This window comes from Dryobates pubescens, chromosome 2 (genome assembly GCF_014839835.1).
Source record: "Dryobates pubescens isolate bDryPub1 chromosome 2, bDryPub1.pri, whole genome shotgun sequence".
NCBI lineage: Eukaryota > Metazoa > Chordata > Aves > Piciformes > Picidae > Dryobates > Dryobates pubescens.
In genome coordinates, this window is record NC_071613.1 from 16,168,340 (window position 1) to 16,189,115 (window position 20,776).

The window sequence follows — 20,776 nt, forward strand, 5'->3', positions numbered from 1 at the left end:
CGCCACTCTCTTCATTACTTGCCAGTGTTTCAGCAAGCAGAGGTAATCTGTGGAAGACTGTTTCTTTTGTGTAGGTTACAGCCCACTCCCAGGAGCTGTGAGGTGGACACAAACCATTTCCTCTGCCATCCCTGCTTTGGCTGTAGAGACTTGGCTGGCACACCCAGCGTGGATGGACTTGTCGATGCGGGGAGGAGCAGCTCCTTGTTAGCCAGGCACCACCCAGGATGGCCAACAACGTTCACATGAGTGGGCTGCTGAGCCGCCACGATGACGAAGCCACTAGGACCTCCACCTCAGAGGGTCTGGAGGAGGGGGAGGTGGAAGGAGAAACCCTCCTGATAGTTGAGTCTGAAGACCAGGCTTCGGTGGATTTGTCGCACGATCAGAGCGGGGACTCCCTGAACAGCGACGAAGGTGACGCGTCCTGGATGGAGGAGATGTCCTACTACTGCGAGAAGTGCCAGAAGTGGATCCCAGCAAGTAAGTCTGCCAGCTGGCTTGTCTCTTGCTTGCATTGCTGTGGTGGTTTGCAAGGTGGTGTGGTGGGCTGAAATTCTCCAGCATTCAATTCACCAGAGCAGCTCAGTTGGAAGCAGATGGAAGCTGCATTTACAAGCAAACCTCCAACCTACAATGGAATGCAATGAACATGTACAAATTATACAGCAGTTACAGTATTTACAAGTGTTTACAAGTCAAAAACAGCACAGGAACCCCCCCCGGCCAAAGACCAGGGCAAGACAATAGCTTCTCCCTCCCTGCTCCCCCCTTGCCCCCTTGAACACTGGTGGGTTGAAAATTTCCCCCCAACGTTACATTTGCCAGAGCAGCTCAGCTAGAAGCAAATGGAAGCTGTGTTTGCAAGCAAAACTACCATCTACACTGGAGTGCAATGAAGCTGTACAAAATACACAGCAGCTACAATATTTACAGGTACTCACAACTGACAAACAGCACAAGAAACCCCCTGGTCAAAGGCCAGGGGAAGCTAATAGCTCTCAAGCCACTCCTTGCCTATATTTGTGCTTGGGATTGCCCTGACTCAGGTGCAGGACCTTGCACTTGGCCTTGTTGAACTTCATGAGGTTGGCTTGGGGCCACGTTTTAAACCTGTCCAGGTCCCTCTGGATGGCATCTCTTCCCTCCATCCTGACTGATAGGATGTTTGTCTTTTCCTTGAATTAGAACCTGTAACTTGGGCTGCCTGGGGTTTTACAGCTGGCTGTATCCCACCAGGTCACTGTGTTTTTTACAGACAAACTTTTAGCCAGGGTTAGCTTTACACAGCAAAGAGACATAGGCTGAAGTGCTTTGCTGGTTTGAGATCTAGTGCATCAAACTGCAGTAAAGAAAGAGTGCTTCTTGATAATGTTGGGCCACTCTGTTGGCTCTCAGTCTGAAGGAAAGGAGACCTTCCCCTGGCAGGAGAAATAAATACCTTAAAGCTTCACACCATGTCTGCTGCCCTGCATCCTGAAGGCTGCTGTGAACAGGAGCTGGCAACCTTGCTTCAGGGATGATTTGTGGACAGGGAAGAAGAAAGACAGGTAGCTGTGAACAGAAAGATGCCATGGAAGAGGATGTTTATATGCCCCATCCCTGGAAGCTTTTAAGGCCAGGCTGGATGTGGCTCTGAGCAATCTGCTCTAATGTGAGGTGTCCCTGCCCATGGCAGGGGGGTTGGAACTGGCTGATCCTTGAGGTCCCTTCCAAAGCAAACCATTCTATGATTCTATGTTTCTGAGAGCTTTTGAAGTATCTTTCTTTAACAGGTCCACTTTGGGGTTTGGGGGGTTTTTTTGAGAGTAGAGTGGGAAAACATTTCTTGCAATAGGTAGGTTATCTTGGGGAAGCAAGAAGGAATGAGAAATGCAGCAGAAAGAAAGAAATCCTTGGCTTGGTACTGGCTGCTGAAATGAATCCACACCTTCCCTCTCAGTAAGTTCCTGGGAACTGTTGGGGTGCTGGGAGATAAAAGCAAAACCTACTTTTCTGCCTGATGTTGTAAGCCAATGCAAATCTCCTTTTGCCTATAAAAGGACCAAGACAGTGATTTTTTGGTTGTTGTTTGCCTGTTGGGTTTAGGTCAGTTGAGGGAACAGCTCAGCTACCTCAAAGGAGATAACTTCTTCAGATTCACGTGCTCCGACTGCTCAGAAGATGGGAAGGAGCAGTTTGAACGGTTGAGACTGACATGGCAGCAGGTAAGGAAAGGGTTTGTGCCTGCAGGACAACCACAGGGCCTGCTTGCTAAAATTCTTGTTTGTTCTGTGTCTTGCTACCTCCACAAGGAGGATTCAGGTATAGGTAACAAAGAAATGTGTGCATGAAATTCAGCAATGAATTAGCTACCCATGGCCTGTTAGAGGCTGGGCTTTTGGCAGGTAAAAATAATCATAAAAGCCACACAATCATAGAATTGTTTTGGTTGGAAAAGTTCCAAGGCTGGTGCTGAACCATGCCCCTCAGCACCACATCTCTTGAGTCTTTGAAACACCTCCAGGGGATGGGGATTCATCCACTTCCCTGGGCAGTCTACTCCAGTCTTTAAGAACCCTTACAGGGAAGAAGTTTCTTCTGCTATCCAACCCAAACCTTCCCTGGTGCAACCTGAGGTCATTTCCTCTTGTCCTATAGCTTGTTACTAGGGAAAAGAGACCAAGACCCACCTCAATCCAGCCTCCTTTAGGGAGCTGTAGAGAGCCAGAAGGTTATCTTTTTTCTTTTCCTTTTCCTTCCTTCCTTCCTTCCTTCAATTCCTTCCTTCCTTCCTTCCTTCCTTCCTTCCTTCCTTCCTTCCTTCCTTCCTTCCTTCCTAAATTCCTTCCTTCCTAAATTCCTTCCTAAATTCCTTCCTTCCTAAATTCCTTCCTTCCTAAATTCCTTCCTTCCTTCCTTAATTTCTTCCTTCCTTCCTAAATTCCTTCCTTCCTTCCTTAATTTCTTCCTTCCTTCCTAAATTCCTTCCTAAAGTCCTTCTCTTTCTTCCTCTTCTTCTTCTTCTTTTGCTTTTGTCTTTTTCATTTCTCTTTTATTTTTGCTTCCCCTTATGAATCCATAGCTTCAGGCAGGTTTGGGAAAGCAGAGTGCCTGCAGTTTGGCTGCTGGGCATGAACAGGTTTTTGTACCTTTGCAAGCAAAATGTAAAGCTGGCGAGGTGCAACGCAAACAGAAAGCCTGCCAGCTGCCTGAACGGAGAGCTCCAGCCTGGCTGCTTACCCAGCAGCAGCAGCAGCAGTCCTTGCTGGAATTTGTTATTCCAGTCACTTGCACAGCCTGAGCAATCACAATAATTTGCATTATACAGCAGCCACCCTATGGGCAGCCTGAGGAACGTCACCTTGCTCTAAGCAGGGTGCTGGAGGGGCAGGCAGGGGGTGCTGGAGGGGCAGGCAGGCAGTGCTGGCTGCCTCCGCATGAAGTGAATTGGATCAAGCACTAGCTGTTTTGTGCTGAGCAATATGTGTGAGACATCTGTTTGCATCCTTTGGGGCAGCAGTGCTGTGTTGTCTCATAAGAGATCATTTCAAACATCAGCTGGAACTTCTGCAGTGCTTTCTCACATTGGGCTGGGCAGGGGAGAGGGTTGGCATGGCAGGCCTGCCACGTATCCCCATCTATCAGTGTAGGTTGGAGAGCAGTGGAGGGGAAAAGGACCTAGGGGTCCTAGTGGATGGAAGATTGACCATGAGCCAGCAATGTGCTCTTGTGGCCAAGAAGGCCAATAGCTTCCTGGGGTGGATGAGAAGGGCTGTGGTTAGTGGGTCAAGAGAGGTTCTCTTCCTCCTCTACTCTGCCCTGGTGAGGCCACATCTGGAATATTGTGTCCAGTTCTGGGCCCCTCACTTCAAGAAGGACCTCAGGGAACTGCCTGAAAAGAGTCCAGCGCAGAGCCACAAAGATGATTAAGGGAGTGGAACATCTTCCATATGAGGAAAGGCTGAGAGAGCTGGGGCTCTTCAGCTTGGAGAAGAGGAGACTGAGAGGTGACCTCATTCATGTTTATAAAGATGTGAAGGTTGAGTATCAGGAGGATGGAGCCAGGTTCTGCTCAGTGATGTCAGTGATTCTGCTCAGGGGCAATGGGTGCAAGCTGGAGCAGAGGAGATTCCACATGAACACAAGGTAAACCTTTTTCACTGTGAGAGTGACTGGAGCAGGCTGCCCAGAGAGGTTGTGGAGTCTCCTTCTCTGGAGACATGCCAAACCCACCTGGACATGTTCCTGTGTGACCTGCCCTGGGTGATCCTGCTCTGGCAGGGGATTGGACTGGGCCCTTTTGAGGTGCCTTCCAACCCCTAACATTCTGTGATCTTCAGCAGGACTTTCCACAAAGCTGTGGCCCAATGTAAGGAGGCCCAACCCTCTGAGACAAACCAATTTCAAACTTCTCTGGCAGTGAAGAGGTAGTCCCTCTTGGAAGCAGTGTCCAAAGGAGGCTGTGTGATTGTGAAAGATGGTCCTAGCCCAGCTGATCTGAGTTGCATTCAAATGGATTGGGTAAATGTCATGGACAGTTGGTCACCTAGGGTTTAGTTACAATGAGGTGTGATACACCTTGAGTTGTGCATTCAGTTTTGGGCCTCTCACTCCAAGAAAGACATTGAGGTGCTGGAGCAGGTCCAGAGAAGGGCAACAAAGTTGGTGGAGGGGCTGGAGAACAGGGCTGGTGAGGAGCAGCTGAAGGAAATGGGGTTGTTTGGTCTGGAGAAGAGGAGGCTGAGGGGAGACCTTCTTGCTCTCTTCAACTTCCTAGACAGAGGTTGTAGTGAGGTAGGGGTTGATCTCTTCTCCCTTGTAACAATGGTCTCAGGTTGCACCAGGAGAGGTGTAGGTTGGAGAGTAGAAGAAACTCCTTGACTGACAGGGTGGAACAGGCTGCCCAGGGGGGTGAGGTGGGGCAGCTGAAGCAGAAGAGATTCACTTGTATGCAACACTTTCTGTTGCAGGTTGTCATGCTGGCAATGTACAATTTGTCTCTGGAAGGAACAGGTCGTCAGGGGTACTTCAGATGGAAAGAAGATATTTGTGCTTTTATTGAGAAACACTGGACCTTCTTATTGGGGAACAGGTAAAGGCATGAGAGACATCCTTGACAGGCTGCTTGGTGAGCCAAAGGAACTCAAACCTGTTCCACAGATGGAAAACAATCCTGCTGAATTTGGTGATGTCTCTGTTGAGCCTCACTAGTGAGAAAATTGGAAGACTTCAAGATTGGGAAGCTGAATGTGGGCATGAGGGATGCTCTTGTGAGGGAAGCATTTCTTAGGGGGGGAAAACCAACCCAAGAGTGTCACACAAAACCAATGTCAGTGCAAATTTTGGGGATGATTTCTTCTCTTCCTTTAGGTAGCATATGAACCTGTAAAGCCTTTGAGCCTTTCTAAACTGAATCATAGGATTGTTTCAGTTGGAAAAGCCCTCCAAGATCAAATCCAACTGTCAACCTCACACCACCATGGCCATTAAACCATGTCCCAAAGTGCCATGTCCAAACATTTCTTGAGCACCCCCAGGGATGGTGACTCCACCACCTCCCTGGGCAGCCTGACCACCCTTCACCCCTCTGGGTGTGTCATACCCCTGCACAAGTGCCAGTGGCAGAAGCACTCTACCCTTTCCATCTTTCAGAGAGAGGAGACCTCAGGATGAGCCAGATTTAGGCTGGAGGTGAGGAGAAAGTTCTTCCCAGAAAGTGTAATTGGCCATTGGGATGTGCTGCCCAGGGAGGTGGTGGAGTCACCATCCCTGGAGGTGTTCAAAAAAGGCTTAGATGTGGCACTTGGAGTCATGGATTAGTTGTCAGGAGGTATTAGGTAATAGGTTGGACTTGATGATCCCTGAGGTCTTTTCCAGCCTGGCTGATTCTGTGATTCTATGAAAGGCCAGCTGGTGAGTGGGGACATCACACTTGCTTTCCCCCCTCTCCCCACTACAGGAAGAAGACCTCAACATGGTGGAGCACAGTTGCTGGCTGTCTCTCTGTGGGGAGCCCTTTGTTTTTCCGCTCAGGGGCACAGGAATTTGGAGAACCAGGCTGGTGGAAGCTGGTTCATAACAAACCCCCAACCATGAAACCTGAAGGAGAGAAACTGTCTGCATCTGCGCTGAAGGCCAAAGGTAAACCCTTCCCCTGGTGGTGTGTGGGTTCCTAGCTGGGCCACAGCTGGGAGGCATTGGAAAAGCTGACTTAAAACCATGAGTCTGTGTGCATGGACAGTTCCTTAAGCAAACTGTTGTACTGGTTGACTTAGACTTTGGTAGCTATACTGTCATGTGGGAAGCTTGTTATACTTCATTACCTTTTGGGATGGTGCTAACCAATCAAAAGGCTTTTGGAATCGGCTGAAATCTACAATTTCTCTGCTTCTCTGTACCCTGGGGAGGGTTTTTTTATCTTGTGTTGCCCGGTGTAAATTCCCTCCTGTGCAGAGGAGCAAGATTGAGGCTTTGTGGGTGCGTTGGGTTTATTATGCTCCACATCCTGGGGTGAATTCCTTGAGTATACTCACACACACAATGCATCAGGTTGGAAAGGACCCTCAAAGGTCATCTTGTCCAACCCCCCCCTGCAGTGAGCAGGGAAATCTCCAACTAGATCAGGTTGCTAAGGGCCTCAGTGGCTTTGACCTCCAGGGATGGGGGCCTCAAGCACCTTTCTGGACACCCTGTTCTACTTGAAAATACATCTTAATAAGATTTGTAGTCAGTGTGGTTTTCTGACCGTATGGTATCTAGCCAGTGAGTGCATGAGCAGAGTATCTATAAGCAAACTACTTCTTTAGCAGCCTCAAAGCCACCTCTGGATCCCATCATTACTGTGGAGGGACTCCGGAAGCGGGTGAGCCGCAACCCGGTGGAGTCGGCCATGGAGCTGAAGGAGAAGAGATCTCGCACCCAGGAGGCCAAGGACATTCGTAGAGCCCAGAAGGAGGCAGCTGGCTTCCTGGACAGGAGCACTTCCTCCACCCCTGTGAAATTCACCAGCCGAGGCCGCCGGCCTGATATTGTCCTGGAGAAGGGAGAGGTCATCGACTTCTCCTCCTTGAGCTCTTCCGACCGCACTCCTCTGACCAGCCCTTCTCCTTCCCCATCGCTGGACTTCTCAGCCCCTGGCACCCCAGCCTCACACTCAGCTACTCCCAGCCTTCTCTCAGAAGCAGATCTCATCCCAGATGTGATGCCACCACAGGCTCTGTTTCACGGTAAGAGATGCTCATGGGGGGATTTTTTAGCCTGGAGAAGAGGAGGCTCAGGGGAGACCTTATTGCTCTCTACAGATTCCTGAAAGGAGGTTGCAGACAGGTGCCTTCTCCCAGGCAAGCAGCACCAGAATCACTGTGGTTGGAAAAGACCTTAAAGATCATCTGAGTCCAACCATTCTCCAGCTCTACCAAGGCTGGTGCTAGACCATGTCCCTCAGCACCACTTCTGTGTGTCTTTTGAACACCTCCATGGACAGGGATGCAATCACCACCCTCAGGAGACTACTGGTGTTTGTGAACCCTTTCGTGAAGAAGTTACTTCCAGTATCCAATCTGACCCTCCCTTGGTGCAGCTTGAGGCCAGGAGCAGGATTGATTCTGTATCCTGAAGTGAGACTCCTTATGGTGTTTCCTGTCCAAAATCAGGATGTCCAGAAGTGTATGGAAAAGGGAGTGTGTGTGTGGGGGTAAACCTGCATGACTTGCTCTTAGCTGAAAGGTCCTCTGACAGCCCTCTTTGAAACGAGGCTTTGCTGTTTACATTGTTTCCTGGATTTCTGTTGTGCAGATGATGAGGAGATGGAAGGAGATGGAGTCATAGACCCAGGAATAGAGTATGTGCCCCCTCCCAGTGGGACAGCCGGTGCTGGCACTGTGATAGCAAGCAGAAAGAAAGTGAAGACAGCTGAGCAGATCAAGCAGGAGGTGGAGAGTGAGGAAGAAAAACCAGAAAGGCTGGAAGGGGACAGTGAAGATCCTGACGATTCAAACGTGTCGCTGCAGGGGAGAGGGCGAGACAAGAGGAAGCCCCAGCTGGAGAAGGATGCTAAGCCCAGAACTCCAAAGCATACCTCTGTTAGCATCTATGAGGAAAAGCTGCTGCTGAAGAGACTGGAAGCCTGCCCCAATGCCATGAGCATGACCCCAGAGGCCCGGAGGCTGAGGCGCAAGCTTATAGTCAGGCAGGCCAAGAGGGAGAGAGGACTCCCACTCTTTGACCTGGACCAGGTTGTGAACGCTGCACTGCTGCTGGTCGATGGCATTTATGGAGCCAAAGAAGGAGGTGTCTCCAGGTCTCCAGTAGGGCAAGCAACATACAGAACTACTAGCCAGGACTTCAGGATCTTGGACAGATACCAGGTGAGTGTTTGCAAACCTCTGTGAGCTTTTGGCACTGGTTGTTTTGGGTGAGTTTGTGCTGCAGACAGCAGTGTCATCTTGAGGTTATTAGACTCTCAGAGCAAAAAGGATTATGTGAGCAAGGCTTACCTGTCCCTAGGGCTGTGTCCCCACCAATGCTCTCAACAAGCCTCTTTCTGCCCGGGACGTGCTCGTACAACACAACTGTCAGTGTCAGCACCACAAATGTCTGAGCTGTTTGTACTCCAGCCCTGCCCAAGCACTGACCATGGAATCATGGATTGGTCTGGGTTGGAAGGGATCTTAAAGGTCATCTAGGTCCAATCCCCCTACCATGTGCAGGGACACCTCCCACCAGACCAGGTTACTCAAGGTCTCATCCAACCTGGCCTTGAACACTTCCAGGGAGGGGGCATCCACAGCCTCCCTGGGCAACCTGTTCCACTGTCTCACCACACTCACTGTCAAGAGTTTCTTCCTAATCTCAAGTCTAAATCTCCCCTCTTCCAGCTTCAATCCATTGCCCCTCATCCTATCACTAGAAGCCCTTGTCAAAAGTCCTCCCCAGCTTTCTTGTCCACCCCCCAGCAGGCTTCCATTGCCTTCTCTTCTCCAGGCTGAACAGCCCCATCTCTGGCAGCCTGTTCCCATAGGAGAAGAGTGGTGGTGGAGGCCTGGATGCAGGTGGTGTGCAGAAGGGAGATGACCTGTAGCCCTTTTCTGGGTGATGCATGTGGCTCATAGGTTTGGGTGCTAAATCTAAAAGGTCCCAGAGCAGAGTTCTCTGGGGTGGGACTGTCCTGCCATGGATCCAGTCCATCCTGCCCCGATGACAATGGCCTTATTTTCCTTCTGTTGGTGTGACTCCCCTCTCTTGAGTCATTGATGAGTCTTCCTGAAATGCTTTGCCTGTTTTTTGTGCACCTAGACAATGCTGCCTGCCATGAAGGGATATCGACAGCAGACAACAAAGTTTCTCTATCGACTGGTAGGCTCCGAAGACCTCCTGACAGACCACAGCATTGTCAGTCCTTACACATCCCGTGTCCTGAAACCCTACATCAGGTACAGATGGTCAGAGGATGAGTTTGCTCTTGGCTTGTGAACTCACAGCCCGTGGAGAGGACACCTTTCTTGGGCAGTGCTCCTCACTCATCCCTGAAGCACAGCTCAGTATCTCATGGTACCCCTGAAAGCACAGCCTTTGGTTTAGCTGAGTACTGAAACTGCTTCTGCTTGGGGAAGGGGAATCTCCCAAGAGAGGGCAGGGCAGGGAGGGGTCATCACCACAGTCACCAGTTGTGCCTGCTCTTGGGTGGGAACCATGATTGAGATTGGATGTTAGGAAGAAGTTCTTCCCCATGAGGGTGGTGAGAGGCTGAAACAGGTTGCACAGGGAGGTGGTAGAAGCCTCATGCCTGGAGGTGTTTAAGGCCAGGCTGGATGTGGCTGTGAGCAACCTGCTCTAGTGTGACATGTCCCTGCCCATGGCAGGGGAATTGGAACTAGATGATCCTTGAGGTCCCTTCCAACCCTGACAGTTCTGTGATTCTGTGATTCTATGATTTCCTTACTGTCAGTGTAAGGAGAGGCTGGTTTGGTGTGCTGTGGATCTGAGAAGTGTCCTGGCCTCTGGCACAAGGGTGATTTGCTGAGTTGGGTGCTGCTTTCCCACAGAGTAAGGTCTCCTTGGAGCCTGCTCTTCTCCAGACTGCACAGCCCCAACTCTCTGTCTGTCTCCATAGCAGAGCAGCTCCAGCCCTCTGATCATCCTTGTGGCCCTTCTCTGGATGCACTCCAGCATGTCCAGATCTTTGCTTTAACTGGGGCTCCAGAACTGGACACAGTACTCCAGGTGTGGCCTCACCAGAGCAGAGTAGAGGGGGAGAATCACCTCCCTCGAACGAAGGAATGCAAAACTGCTCTTTTGTTCCACACTGAGCACCTCATCAAGTATTTTGTGGGCAGCAGCCACAGGGCTGCAGGGGCAGTGGCAGCTGGTGTTGCTCACTGGCTTGTTGTGTTTGCTTTGCACCTTGTTGGCAGGCGTGATTATGAGACAAAGCCCCCGAAACTCAGGCTGCTGGCAGAAATCCGAGCCCACCTCCACAGGAGTGATCTCAACTGGAAGGCTGAGCCAGAAGCACCTATTGACTACTGCTACGTTCGTCCTAATCACATCCCCACTATAAACTCCATGTGCCACGAATTCTTCTGGCCTGGTAAGATTCCTTCAGCACTTGACTGTCTAAGAAAGAAGTGGGGTTTGTTCAGGGGAAAAACATCTGCTCCGCTCTGCTGAGAGCTCATCTGGAGCACTGGGTCCAGTTCTGGAGCCCCTATCACAGGAAGGGTCTGGAGGTGCTGGAAGGTGTCCAGAGAAGGGCCAGGAGGATGAGCAGAAGGCTGGAGCTGCTCTGTGCTGAGGACAGTCTGAGTGAGTTGGGGCTGTTCAGTCTGGAGAAGAGAAGGCTCTGAGGAGACCTAATTGTGGCCTTCCAGTATCTGAAGGGGGCTACAAGAAAGCTGGGGAGGGACTTTTGAGGGTGTCAGGGAGTGATAGGACTGGGGGGAATGGAGCAAAACTAGAAATGGGTAGATTGAGATTGGATGTTAGGAAGAAGTTCTTCTTCCCCATGAGGGTGGTGAGAGACTGGAACAGGTTGCCCAGGGAGGTGGTGGATGCCCCTTCCTGGAGGTGTTTGCAGCCAGGTTGGATGAGACCTTGAGCAACCTGCTCTGGTGTGAGGTGTCCCTGCTCATGGCAAGGAGGTTAGACCTAGATGATCCTTGAGGTCCCTTCCACCCCTGACAATTCTATGATTCTATGATGTTTGTGTACTGCGCGGATCAGCTTCTAATCATCAAACAACACTGATTAGGCTGGCAGAGCAATTTAGAAAAGACCAGCACAAACAGTACCGAGCCTTGGTCCAGGTAACTGTTTGCTTTCCATTTTGACTTGCAGATTAGTGAGTCAACAGAGTTTGTAGGTCAGCTGTGCAGTCAGGATTGGAGCTCTTTGTGCTACTCATTGTCCAAGTTGTACAGCTGGGGAGGAGATAATGTGGTATAACCTTTCCTTTCACAAGCTGTTCCGAAGCTCCTGAGAAACAGTTGCAATCCCAACAGAGGCTGAACCCCTTTGTTACAGTCTCTCTGCTTCTGATAATGTGTTTGAAGTTCTGGCCAAGTTGGGTCACACCATCATTAAGTTCTTCAGGACTCACCCTGTTTTATTTACCAGAAGGAGCATGGGTGTGTTCACTCCACTGTGAACTGTTTGTCATTAAATCAGAAAGCTGGCAGCTCCCATCAGCCTCCACAGAGAACTCCAAATCTGGTGTGTATTTTGTGAGGCTGGGATTAGGTGATTAATTGCACCCTGGTTCTGGTTTAAAAGGAGGAGCTGATGGTCCTGGAGATAAAGCACAGTGTCTTTGTGGATGGGAAGGATTGAGCTTCACAGTGGGCTGGTGCAGCTGAGGAGGGGTGGGATGTGCAGATGGGAAGGCATCATTAAGCTACCACTTGTTGAGAGAAGTAACTAATTCTGCCTGAGTTCTGGCATCTGAAGTATCTGTGTTTGAGGGGTGCTGTCCCCAGTCAGTGGTGGCTTAGCTGGGCTTAGTTACCTTCCACTAGTGATGCTCCCTCTGACTGAATCCTTACATTTTCAGCAGGCTGGCCCAGGCCTTAGTTCTTCTGCCTTCCCAAATCACAGAATCATCACAGAATGGGAGGGGTTGGAAGGGACCTCTGAAGATTCTCTAGTCCAACCCTGCTGCTAGAGCAGGAGCACCCAGAGTAAATCACACAGGAACATGTCCAGGCAGGTGTTAAATGCCTCCAGAGACAGAGACTCCACAAGCTTCTCTGGGCAGCCTGGCCCAGGGCTCTGCCACCTTCAAAGGGAAGAATTTTTTCCTGATGTTTATGTGGAGCCTCCTGTGTTCCAGTTGGTGTCCATTGCCCCTTGTCCTGTCACTGGATACCCCCCACCATTCTCAGAAGAGCTAAGGCCTAGGCTCAGCACAACTGGTGAAAAGGTAAGGATTCAGTCAGAGAGAGTGGAAGGTAACTAAGCCCAGCTAAGCTACCACTCACTGAGGTTAGTATCCCTCAGGCACAGATGTTTCAGATGCCAAAACTCAGGCAGAATTACAGTTATTTCTCTCAACAAGTGGTAGCTTAATGAGAAGAGTCTGGCTCCATCCTCCTGATGCTTGCCCTGTAGATACTGATCAGCATGAATGAGACCCCCCTCAGTCTCCTCTTCTGCAAACTAAACAGTCCCAGCACTCTCAGCCTCTCCTCAGAGATGTTCCAGTCCCCTCAGCATTTAGTGGCTCTCTGCTGGACTCTCTCCAGTAGCTCCTTGTAAACCCTTCCCATCAGAGCTCTTCTTGTTTCTCACAAGGCAGAAATAATTTGCAGGTAGTTACTGCAAATGAGCTGCTGTGAAGCAAGATTCCCCCTTGTTGTCTGTCCTGGTATCTTGTGCATTCATGCCCTAAAGGGAAACATCTCCTCAGCAGAGGAGTGGTAAAACCATACCCAGCTAAGCATCTGCTGAGAGGAGGGCAGCATCTCCTAGACGCCAGGGTGCTCAGGGCAATGCAGCAGTTCCTGCACAGACATGATGTAAGGCACTTCACAGTCAGTTGCAGCCTGGAGATAATTAAGTTGGCTCCTTATTGCCAATCGATTCCTCCCACGTCTTGCTCCACCCATCTTGACTCTGGAGCAGGAACATAATTTACCTGCTCATTTATGTCTGGTGCCTTATGAAGTCTTGTATCTCATTGAGAGATGAGAGAGTTCTGGGCCCCTCAATTCGAGAAAGATGTTGAGTTGCTCCTACGTGTCCAGAGGAGGGCAACAAAGCTGGGGAGGAGTCTGGAGCACTCACAGCCCTGTGAGGAGAGGCTGAGGGAGCTGGGGTTGCTTAGTCTGGAGAAGAGGAGGCTCAGGGGAGATCTCATTGCTCTCTACAACTACCTGAAGGGAGGTTGTAGGCAGGTGGGGGTTGGTCTCTTCTCCCAGGCAAGCAGCACCAGAACAAGAGGACACAGTCTCAAGCTATGCAGGGGGAAGTTTGATCTTAGAAGGAAGTTCTTCACAGAAAGAGGTTGCCCCTTGGAATGTGCTGCCCAGGGAGGTGGTGGGGTCGAGGTCCCTGGAGGTGTTTAAGAAAAGCCTGGATGAGGCACTCAGTGCCATGGTCTAGGAGATTAGGTAGGGTTCTGTGAGAGTGATAAACATTGCTGGAAAACTTAACTCTGCCCTTTTGTTATCTCATGTTCCAAACATACCTGGATTGGCAGTTCCAGGCAGAAGCTAACAGCTGTGTCCCAGCTGTGCTACGTCTTGCAGCTCCTCTGGGGCTTGTCCACCAAAAAAACCCCAAAATTACCACCTTCTCTGTCTTGAGCTGCGCTGCTGGGCCCTGACATGCTGCCTGGATGATCTGAGGCTACAGCAGCAGCAGCAATCTGATCAGGCAAGCTAACAAACTCCACTGGGAAGGCACCAGCCTCGGGCTGTTCTGTCCAGCCTCTGACTCAGGCGAGCAGCACTGCCCTGAGAGGCAGCTTCACACCCAGCGTTAGGGAATTTGCATGCTAAAAGCGAGTGTGTTGATGGGCAGGCTCACAGGTAGCTCCCCCAGCCGCTGACTGTGCACAAGAGGAAGCAGCAGGAGCTCAAGACCGGGTGTAGAAAAAGAGATAGGAACCTTAGGCAGGTAACCCTTACCAGACCTGAAGGCTGGGTCTGCAACATCTGGAGAAAGGTTTGCAGGAACAGGAAGGTTCACCCTGTCTGTTAGGCTGATACACTCTCAACTGCCCCAATGTGCTTGCTACAGGCAGAGGGCCTTGGTGTTTGCCACCTGGAATGGGAATGGTGTCCACCAGCCTGGTGCTAGCCCAGCTCAGGGGAAATGAATCACATAATCACAGGACATGAGAGGTTGGAAGGGACCTCCAGAGATCATCCAGTCCAACCCCCCTGCCAAAGCAGGATCACCCAGGGTAGTGCACACTGGAATGCATCCAGGTGGGTTTTGAATGTCTCCAGAGAAGAAGACTCCACAACCTCTCTGGGCAGCCTGCCCCAGTGCTCTGTCACCCTGTTCCAGTGCTCTGTCACCCTCACTGTAAAGAAGTTTCTCCTCATGTTGAGCTGAAACCTTCTGTGTTCAAGCTTGAACCTGTTGGTCTTTGTATTATTAGTGTGCACCACCCAAAAGATATTGACCCCCACCACTTGACACTCACCCCTCAGATATTGGTAGACACTGATCAGATCCACTCTCAGTCTTCTCTCCTTCAGACTAAACAGCCTCAGGGCTCTCAGCCTGTCTTCACAGAGGAGATGTTCAAGGCCCCTAAGCATCCTCATGGCTCTCTGTTGTGCTCTCTCCAGCAGATCCTTGTCTCTCTTGAACTGGGGAAAGGAAGAAGCAAACCCTTACCCATCAATGTTACTACAGCTCTTAGGAGCCCCAGGCAAGGGGCACAGACTTAGCAGGAGCCAGTCCTGCAAACATTTACACATCTATATCCCCATGCATATTTAGAACTGAGTCCTTCAGCAGAGTCTGCTGCTATGGCTCAAGATGCAAGCCAAGGAAAGATGAGCTGGGGGCTGAAATGGTTACTTTCTTTTTGGTGTTTTGGTTTAAAGAATGTGCTTTTGGGGCTTTGGTTTCATCCTTGAATCATTTGGGAGGAAATCAGCTTCTGTTAGTTTCTGCATGCAAGAATCACACCTCAGTAAGCAGCTCCCCTTTGGTGGTGTGTGTGTTTTGTTGAAGCATCTCTCAATGTCACAGCTTTGAAACAGAGGTAAAAAGGAAGGGATCAAATGTGAGTGCTTCTAAAAGGCCTTAACCCCCTGCATTTCTGTGCAGATGTGGTACTTTGCTTTTGTTTGGTGTGGCAGCTTGAGGCTAATGCCTTTAAGAAAACCACAGGGTTACAGACCTCCAGGAGCTAGACAGGTCCAGGAGTGTACTGGAAAGTGTAATCTTTGCATTTCATACCCAGAAGTCCTGCCTCCCTTTAACACTGGCTGCAAAATCAATTTCCACCCCTCCTTTTCCCTCCCTTTCTCCTGCTGGGAAGGACAAGCAGGTTCTTATCTCCCTGGCAGGGGACTAAGGCCTGGTGTCAGCCTTGGCAATGCTGCTGATTAGGCCTGGAGTGGCTTAATTGGGGCCTGGAGCTGCCAAGCTGAATTTTGTGTTGCATCACAAATGGAGTGGTACGGAGGGTAGAGAGCCTGGGTAGGGATGAGGGCATGGAAGCCTGGGGTTTGTTGGCCTGGCATAGAGGGAGGTTTGTGTGAAGCTTAGGCTTAATGAGCTTCTGTGTTGAGCCCAGACTATGGATTTCTTTGTGTTTTATATGCTTGGCTATGCTTTGTGCTATACCACTTGCAGCACTGTTGTTTGTAAATAGCCTTTCCATTTAAACTTCCCATCCTATCCAGTCCTTTGTGTGTGCTGTTTTCTTTTGCCCCTTTTTGGAAGAGGTAAAAAAGCAAATCTGTCCTGCTTTAAACTGTGACAGTTGGTAACACTTCCAGCTGCTGTTCTCTCTATTTTTTTTTCCCCTAGGAATTGATTTGTCAGAATGCCTGCAGTATCCAGACTTCAGTGTTGTGGTCCTTTACAAGAAGGTTATCATTGCCTTTGGCTTCATGGTGCCAGATGTGAAGTACAATGAAGCTTACATCTCTTTTCTGTTAGTTCACCCTGAGTGGAGAAGAGCTGGGATTGCAACCTTCATGATTTACCACCTTATCCAGGTAACCAAGGCAAAAATCCCACACCTGAGCCAAAGAACTGGCTCTGTCTTCTGTGTGATTCCAATCTGAATCTACCCATTTCTGTTGCTGTTCCATTCCCCCCAGTCCTGTCACTCCCTGACACCCTAAAAAGTCCCTCCCCAGCTTTCTTGTAGGCCTCCTTCAGATACTGGAAGGCCACAATAAGGTTGGTTAGAAAAGGTCTTTATGATCATGAAGTCAAACCACTACCTTGTTTCCACTAAGAGTTGCTCTTCTGGGCTACCTGAAGGTAATTCTTCTACCTTTACAGCTCTCTGCCGTGTCCACCCCTCTACCACGTTGACACAGGCCACTAAGCACTCTCCTTTAAAGACACCCTGAGCAGCATTTCCTGAGCAGCTCTATGGAAAGCAGTTGAAGTGGAGTCTCCCTCCCTGGAGGTGTTCATAAGAGGCTTGGATGTGGCACTTGGAGCCATGGTTTAGTTGTCAGGAGGTGTTAGGTATTGGGTAATAGGTTGGACTTGATGATCTCTCAGGTCTTTTCCAGCCTGGTTGATTCTGTGATTCTAAGTAAATTGCCCTCAGTGGTATTGATGTGGGATGTGAACACCTAGTGAGAATGATCTACCTTGGAAATTTCCTAAAGGGTGTTACTGTTCCCCCTTGGAGTTACCATTGGTCCAACATACATGGAATGCTGTTCAAACACTAGGGGAAAGCAGGAAAAATGAAGCATTATATCAGCATATTTATCAGAGAGCTGCTGGTTAGAGTGGGATCTGCTGGTTATCTGGGATCTTGAAGCTGTGTCTTTTGCTGTCTGAACTGCATTTCCTGAGTGCTGTGCCCTGAAGGATGGGAGAGGAGCTGGGTGGGAGAGACAGGAATTGCAGCCTGACAGCCCAGAGGTGTGCTGGGGCTGCTCGCGTGGTCCCAGAGAGCTCAGCTCTGTTTGCTAACGGGGAGGAGCAGGGTGCCTGATCCTCCTGACATGCTTTGACTTTTCTTTGGGCCACTGATCCAGGTGACTGTTAGGTAACAGTTACTTAGCAACTGAGAACAGAAAGATGACAATTTAAAATCCCAAACCTGCTTTGGTCGTCAGAGGGCCTCGGAGGCTCGAGGAGCAGCAGTGTTCCCTTCCCTTTAGACTGGAGATTAGGAAACATTTCTTTGCTGCAAGAGTGGTCAGGCACTGGAACAGGCTGCCCAGGGAGGTGGTGGAGTCACTGTCCCTGGAAGTGTTCAAGAAGTGTGTAGATGTGGTGTTGCTCTTCCCCCGATGGGAGGGCCGTTGGGTGACGACTGGAGGCATGAACCCCACTGCTGTACAGCAAGGAGATGCCAGGGATGCAGAGAGCAGAATCTCACAAGTCCTCCCAGAAGGCCTTTATTGCTGCATTGTAGAACCCCCAGCATTAGAGTCTCAAGAGTCCCACTCACAGAAGTCGTCCTGGGAGCCCTTAGCAGACAAAGCAGCTAACAGAAGTCCCTAGCAGCATCCCTACACCAAAGCCCTAGCCAGAAGTAGCTAAGAGAAGCAGAAGTCCCTCGCAGCCCTAACTGAAGATAACTAACCAAAGATCCCCAACCAAAGTCCCTAACTAAGTATCCTTGAGAAGCCCTAAACAAAGTGACTCTTGTGGCTGTTTTTATACTGTTATCAATCCCTTAAGCAGTAAAACCCAACCACACACACAAGCTAAAATCTTTTCCCAATAAGAGGTGCCAGCCTGTCAAGGAGGTGGCTCCTGCAGCAAGTTCCAATCCAAGGGTGCCAGTGTGAGGATATTGTTCTTGGCACATGTGGAATGGTGAGAGATTGGCACAGGTTGCCTAGGGAGGTGGTGGAAGCCTCATCCCTGAAGGTTTTTAAGGCCAGGCTGGAGGTGGCTGTGAGCAACCTGCTGTAGTGTGAGGTGTCTCTGCAGAGGGGTTGGAACTGGATGATCCTTGAGGTCCCTTCCAACCCTGACAATTCTATAACAATATTGTGTTGCTTTAGGCAGTGTGCTAAGGAATTGGTCAGCTAAGGAATGCAGCAGCTGCCCTCAGAACAGTGGCTGCAACAATGTGGCACTGCAGGATATAGCTTAGTGGTGTTGGGTTAGAGTTGGACTCCGTGATCTTAAAGGTCTTTTCCAACCTTGATGGTTCTGTGATTCACCTCCCAGCTGTTGCTATGTGTGGTAACTCCTGTCTCCAGGCCCTTGATTTGCTCACATTCTCTCAGCAACTCGAACACCTGAGCTGCTGAATCTCTTCACCTCCACATTCCCCCAGAGGCTGTCTCCCTCTCTGGCTGGGATCCTCCCTGCGCTCTCTGATTGGTCTGTGGGGTTGTTGTTGTGTTTTTTCCTTTTCCCTTGGCAGACCTGCATGGGCAAAGATGTAACCCTTCACGTCTCTGCAAGCAACCCTGCTATGCTGCTCTACCAGAAGTTTGGGTTTAAGACTGAAGAATACATTCTGGATTTCTATGACAAGTACTACCCCTTGGACAGCAAGGAGTGCAAGCACGCCTTCTTCCTCAGGCTGCGGCGCTGAGCCCTCCCAGCTGCCTGGGGGCAGGGGGATGCAGCAGATGAAGGAGCCCAAATCCATCAAGGAAAGAAAGATCTGTTGCAGCTTTCAGCAGAGAACGTTGGCTGCCAGGTGAGAGCTGGAGCACACCGATGCCCTTCACCCCTAGGGCTCCAGCAAGCGCTGTGCTGTGTGCTGAAACTGCAACCCGAGAGGATCGGTTCCTACGCTCCAAGGGGAGAGGCCTGGAAATGCCAACTGGGACATGCTGAAACCACTGGAGAACTGAAATTCTGTATGAGAAGTTCTTCCTGCCACTGTTACTCTGGAGAAGCCTCATTTGGCACACAAGCGAAGAAACAAATCCAAACAAACAAGCAAAGAGTCACTTCAGAGGGGGGCCTCATGGATTTCAAACTTTGAAACCTGTCCCAAGAAAAGAAGCTGCAGGGTTTTTTTGCTTCTGGGTTGTTTGGTTTGTGGTTTGTTTCTAGGGAATGAACATGTAAACTGAAGTCATCTGCAGTGTTTCTGTGATCTCATTGCTTTGTTAGGATCCATGTCTTGAATCTGTGAAGGAAAAGTTAGATATTGGTGCATTTAGCTGAATGCTCTGCACGTGCCAGAACAGCAAGATGGGAACCACGCTGTAGGCATAATGAAGAGCTCGTTATGAACTCCTGTGATCCCTGAAGGCAAGGCTCAGAGGGAGATGGCTTTCTCCTTCCCCATGCCTCCTGCCTTCCTTTCCCCTGGCTGACCCTGTGCTCAGTGTGAAGTCCTTGTCGTGTGCAGTGTTTGGTGTTTGGGAAGAAGGTGTCAAAGCGGTTTTGTAAGTAGGTGAGGTAGGACACAGCAGCTGCCAGATCAGCTCTTTGAAATCTTACCACCTCTCTGCCAGTTGTTGATGCTGCAGATCAGCCCTTTGGGCACACCTCTAACCACAGAGCCAGCCTTGCAGGCTCCAGCAGCCACCTCCTCCTGCTACAGGTGCTTTGTCGAGAAGAAGCCCAGAACAACAGTCAGCAGTGATGTGTGAAACGCAGGCTCTGGTTTGCAGAAGCAATCTCTTGGCAGCTTGGAGGGAGGAGAGGATAGAGGTGGGCCAGTTCCAGTCCTTGGAGGCATCTAGGCTGCGATCTCATGGCTCTAACCCTAAGAGAAGAGCAAAGAATAAACAGAAACAGCCAAAAACTACAAAAAATCCAAGCCCCAAACAGTTTCTCTGGCAGTGGGGCCTAGTCTTTTTACACAGCTTAGGGCTTCCTCTCTCCCTGACTTCTCTTGTAGCTGAAGAGCAAGCTGTAAAGTTTGCTCTGCTGCCTGGCCAAAGGTTGGTCCATTCGTGTAAGTAGGAATCACAACCCCTGTGCTGTCCCTTTCACACCAGAACCCCACAGAGAGCTACACCACAAATGTTCTTAATCCACTTTGTATAGCTGTTGGGTACCTTGCTGTAGTGGTAGCTGCCTTAACAGAGTCTTCAAGAGAGGAACACCCAAGTATGGGGATTTTTTTGTGTAGGCAATGTCCATCCTCACCAAAACAAAAGCAGGGGAAGAAGAGCCCAACTGAGTGTGGTGTTCCCCAAGCATCTGTGCACATCTCTGCCTGCTCTGTGGCTGTGTGAAAAAGTTTTGATGTTAACCTGGGAAGAGAAAAAAAAACAGGAAAAATTAATCTGTCTTGATGAATGGAATTAAAGCCCTTCCCTTGGAAAAGCCTGCCTGTAGTCACACTGTTCCTTGAGCTGCCTGCCCATCATCTTGATGAGTCAGCAACGTGCCCTTGTGGCCAAGAGGGCAGAGAGGGCCAGAGAGGCAGTGGAGCCTTTCAGAGCCTGGAGACTCTCAAAACACTGCAGACTTCCTGGACGTGTTCCTGTGTGATCCACTTTAGTTGCTCCTGCTCTGGCAGGGATGTTGGACTGGGTGAATTTCAGAGGTCCCTTCCAACCCCTACCATTCTGTGACTCTGTGATTTGTGTGCAGTGGTGTGTGGCAGCACCACTTCCCAGGGTGGGAAAGGGAGACCCAGGATGCCAAGAGTACAGCTTGCACATCGTCAGACCTGGGGCTGGCAGAGGCATAAGGCCCAGAGGAAGGT

The 20,776-nt window shown here is 50.1% G+C and overlaps 1 protein-coding gene across 2 annotated transcripts; it reads left to right on the forward strand.

The window, feature by feature from the left end:
* Nucleotides 1-158: 158 nt before the first annotated feature.
* On the forward strand, nt 159-20,066 carry KAT14 (lysine acetyltransferase 14). Of its 2 annotated transcripts, none has more exons than XM_009905952.2 (10): nt 159-483; nt 2,089-2,207; nt 4,953-5,074; nt 5,942-6,123; nt 6,789-7,208; nt 7,777-8,348; nt 9,277-9,413; nt 10,395-10,570; nt 15,973-16,163; nt 18,521-20,066. In XM_009905952.2, exons 1-10 carry the CDS (start codon nt 228-230, stop codon nt 18,692-18,694), a joined length of 2,349 nt encoding a protein of 782 aa, XP_009904254.2. In that variant the 5' UTR covers nt 159-227; the 3' UTR covers nt 18,695-20,066. The 2 variants fall into 2 exon arrangements, with proteins under 2 accessions (XP_009904254.2, XP_054026972.1); XM_054170997.1 differs by having other exon boundaries at nt 6,792-7,208.
* The last annotated feature ends 710 nt before the right edge of the window (nt 20,067-20,776 follow it).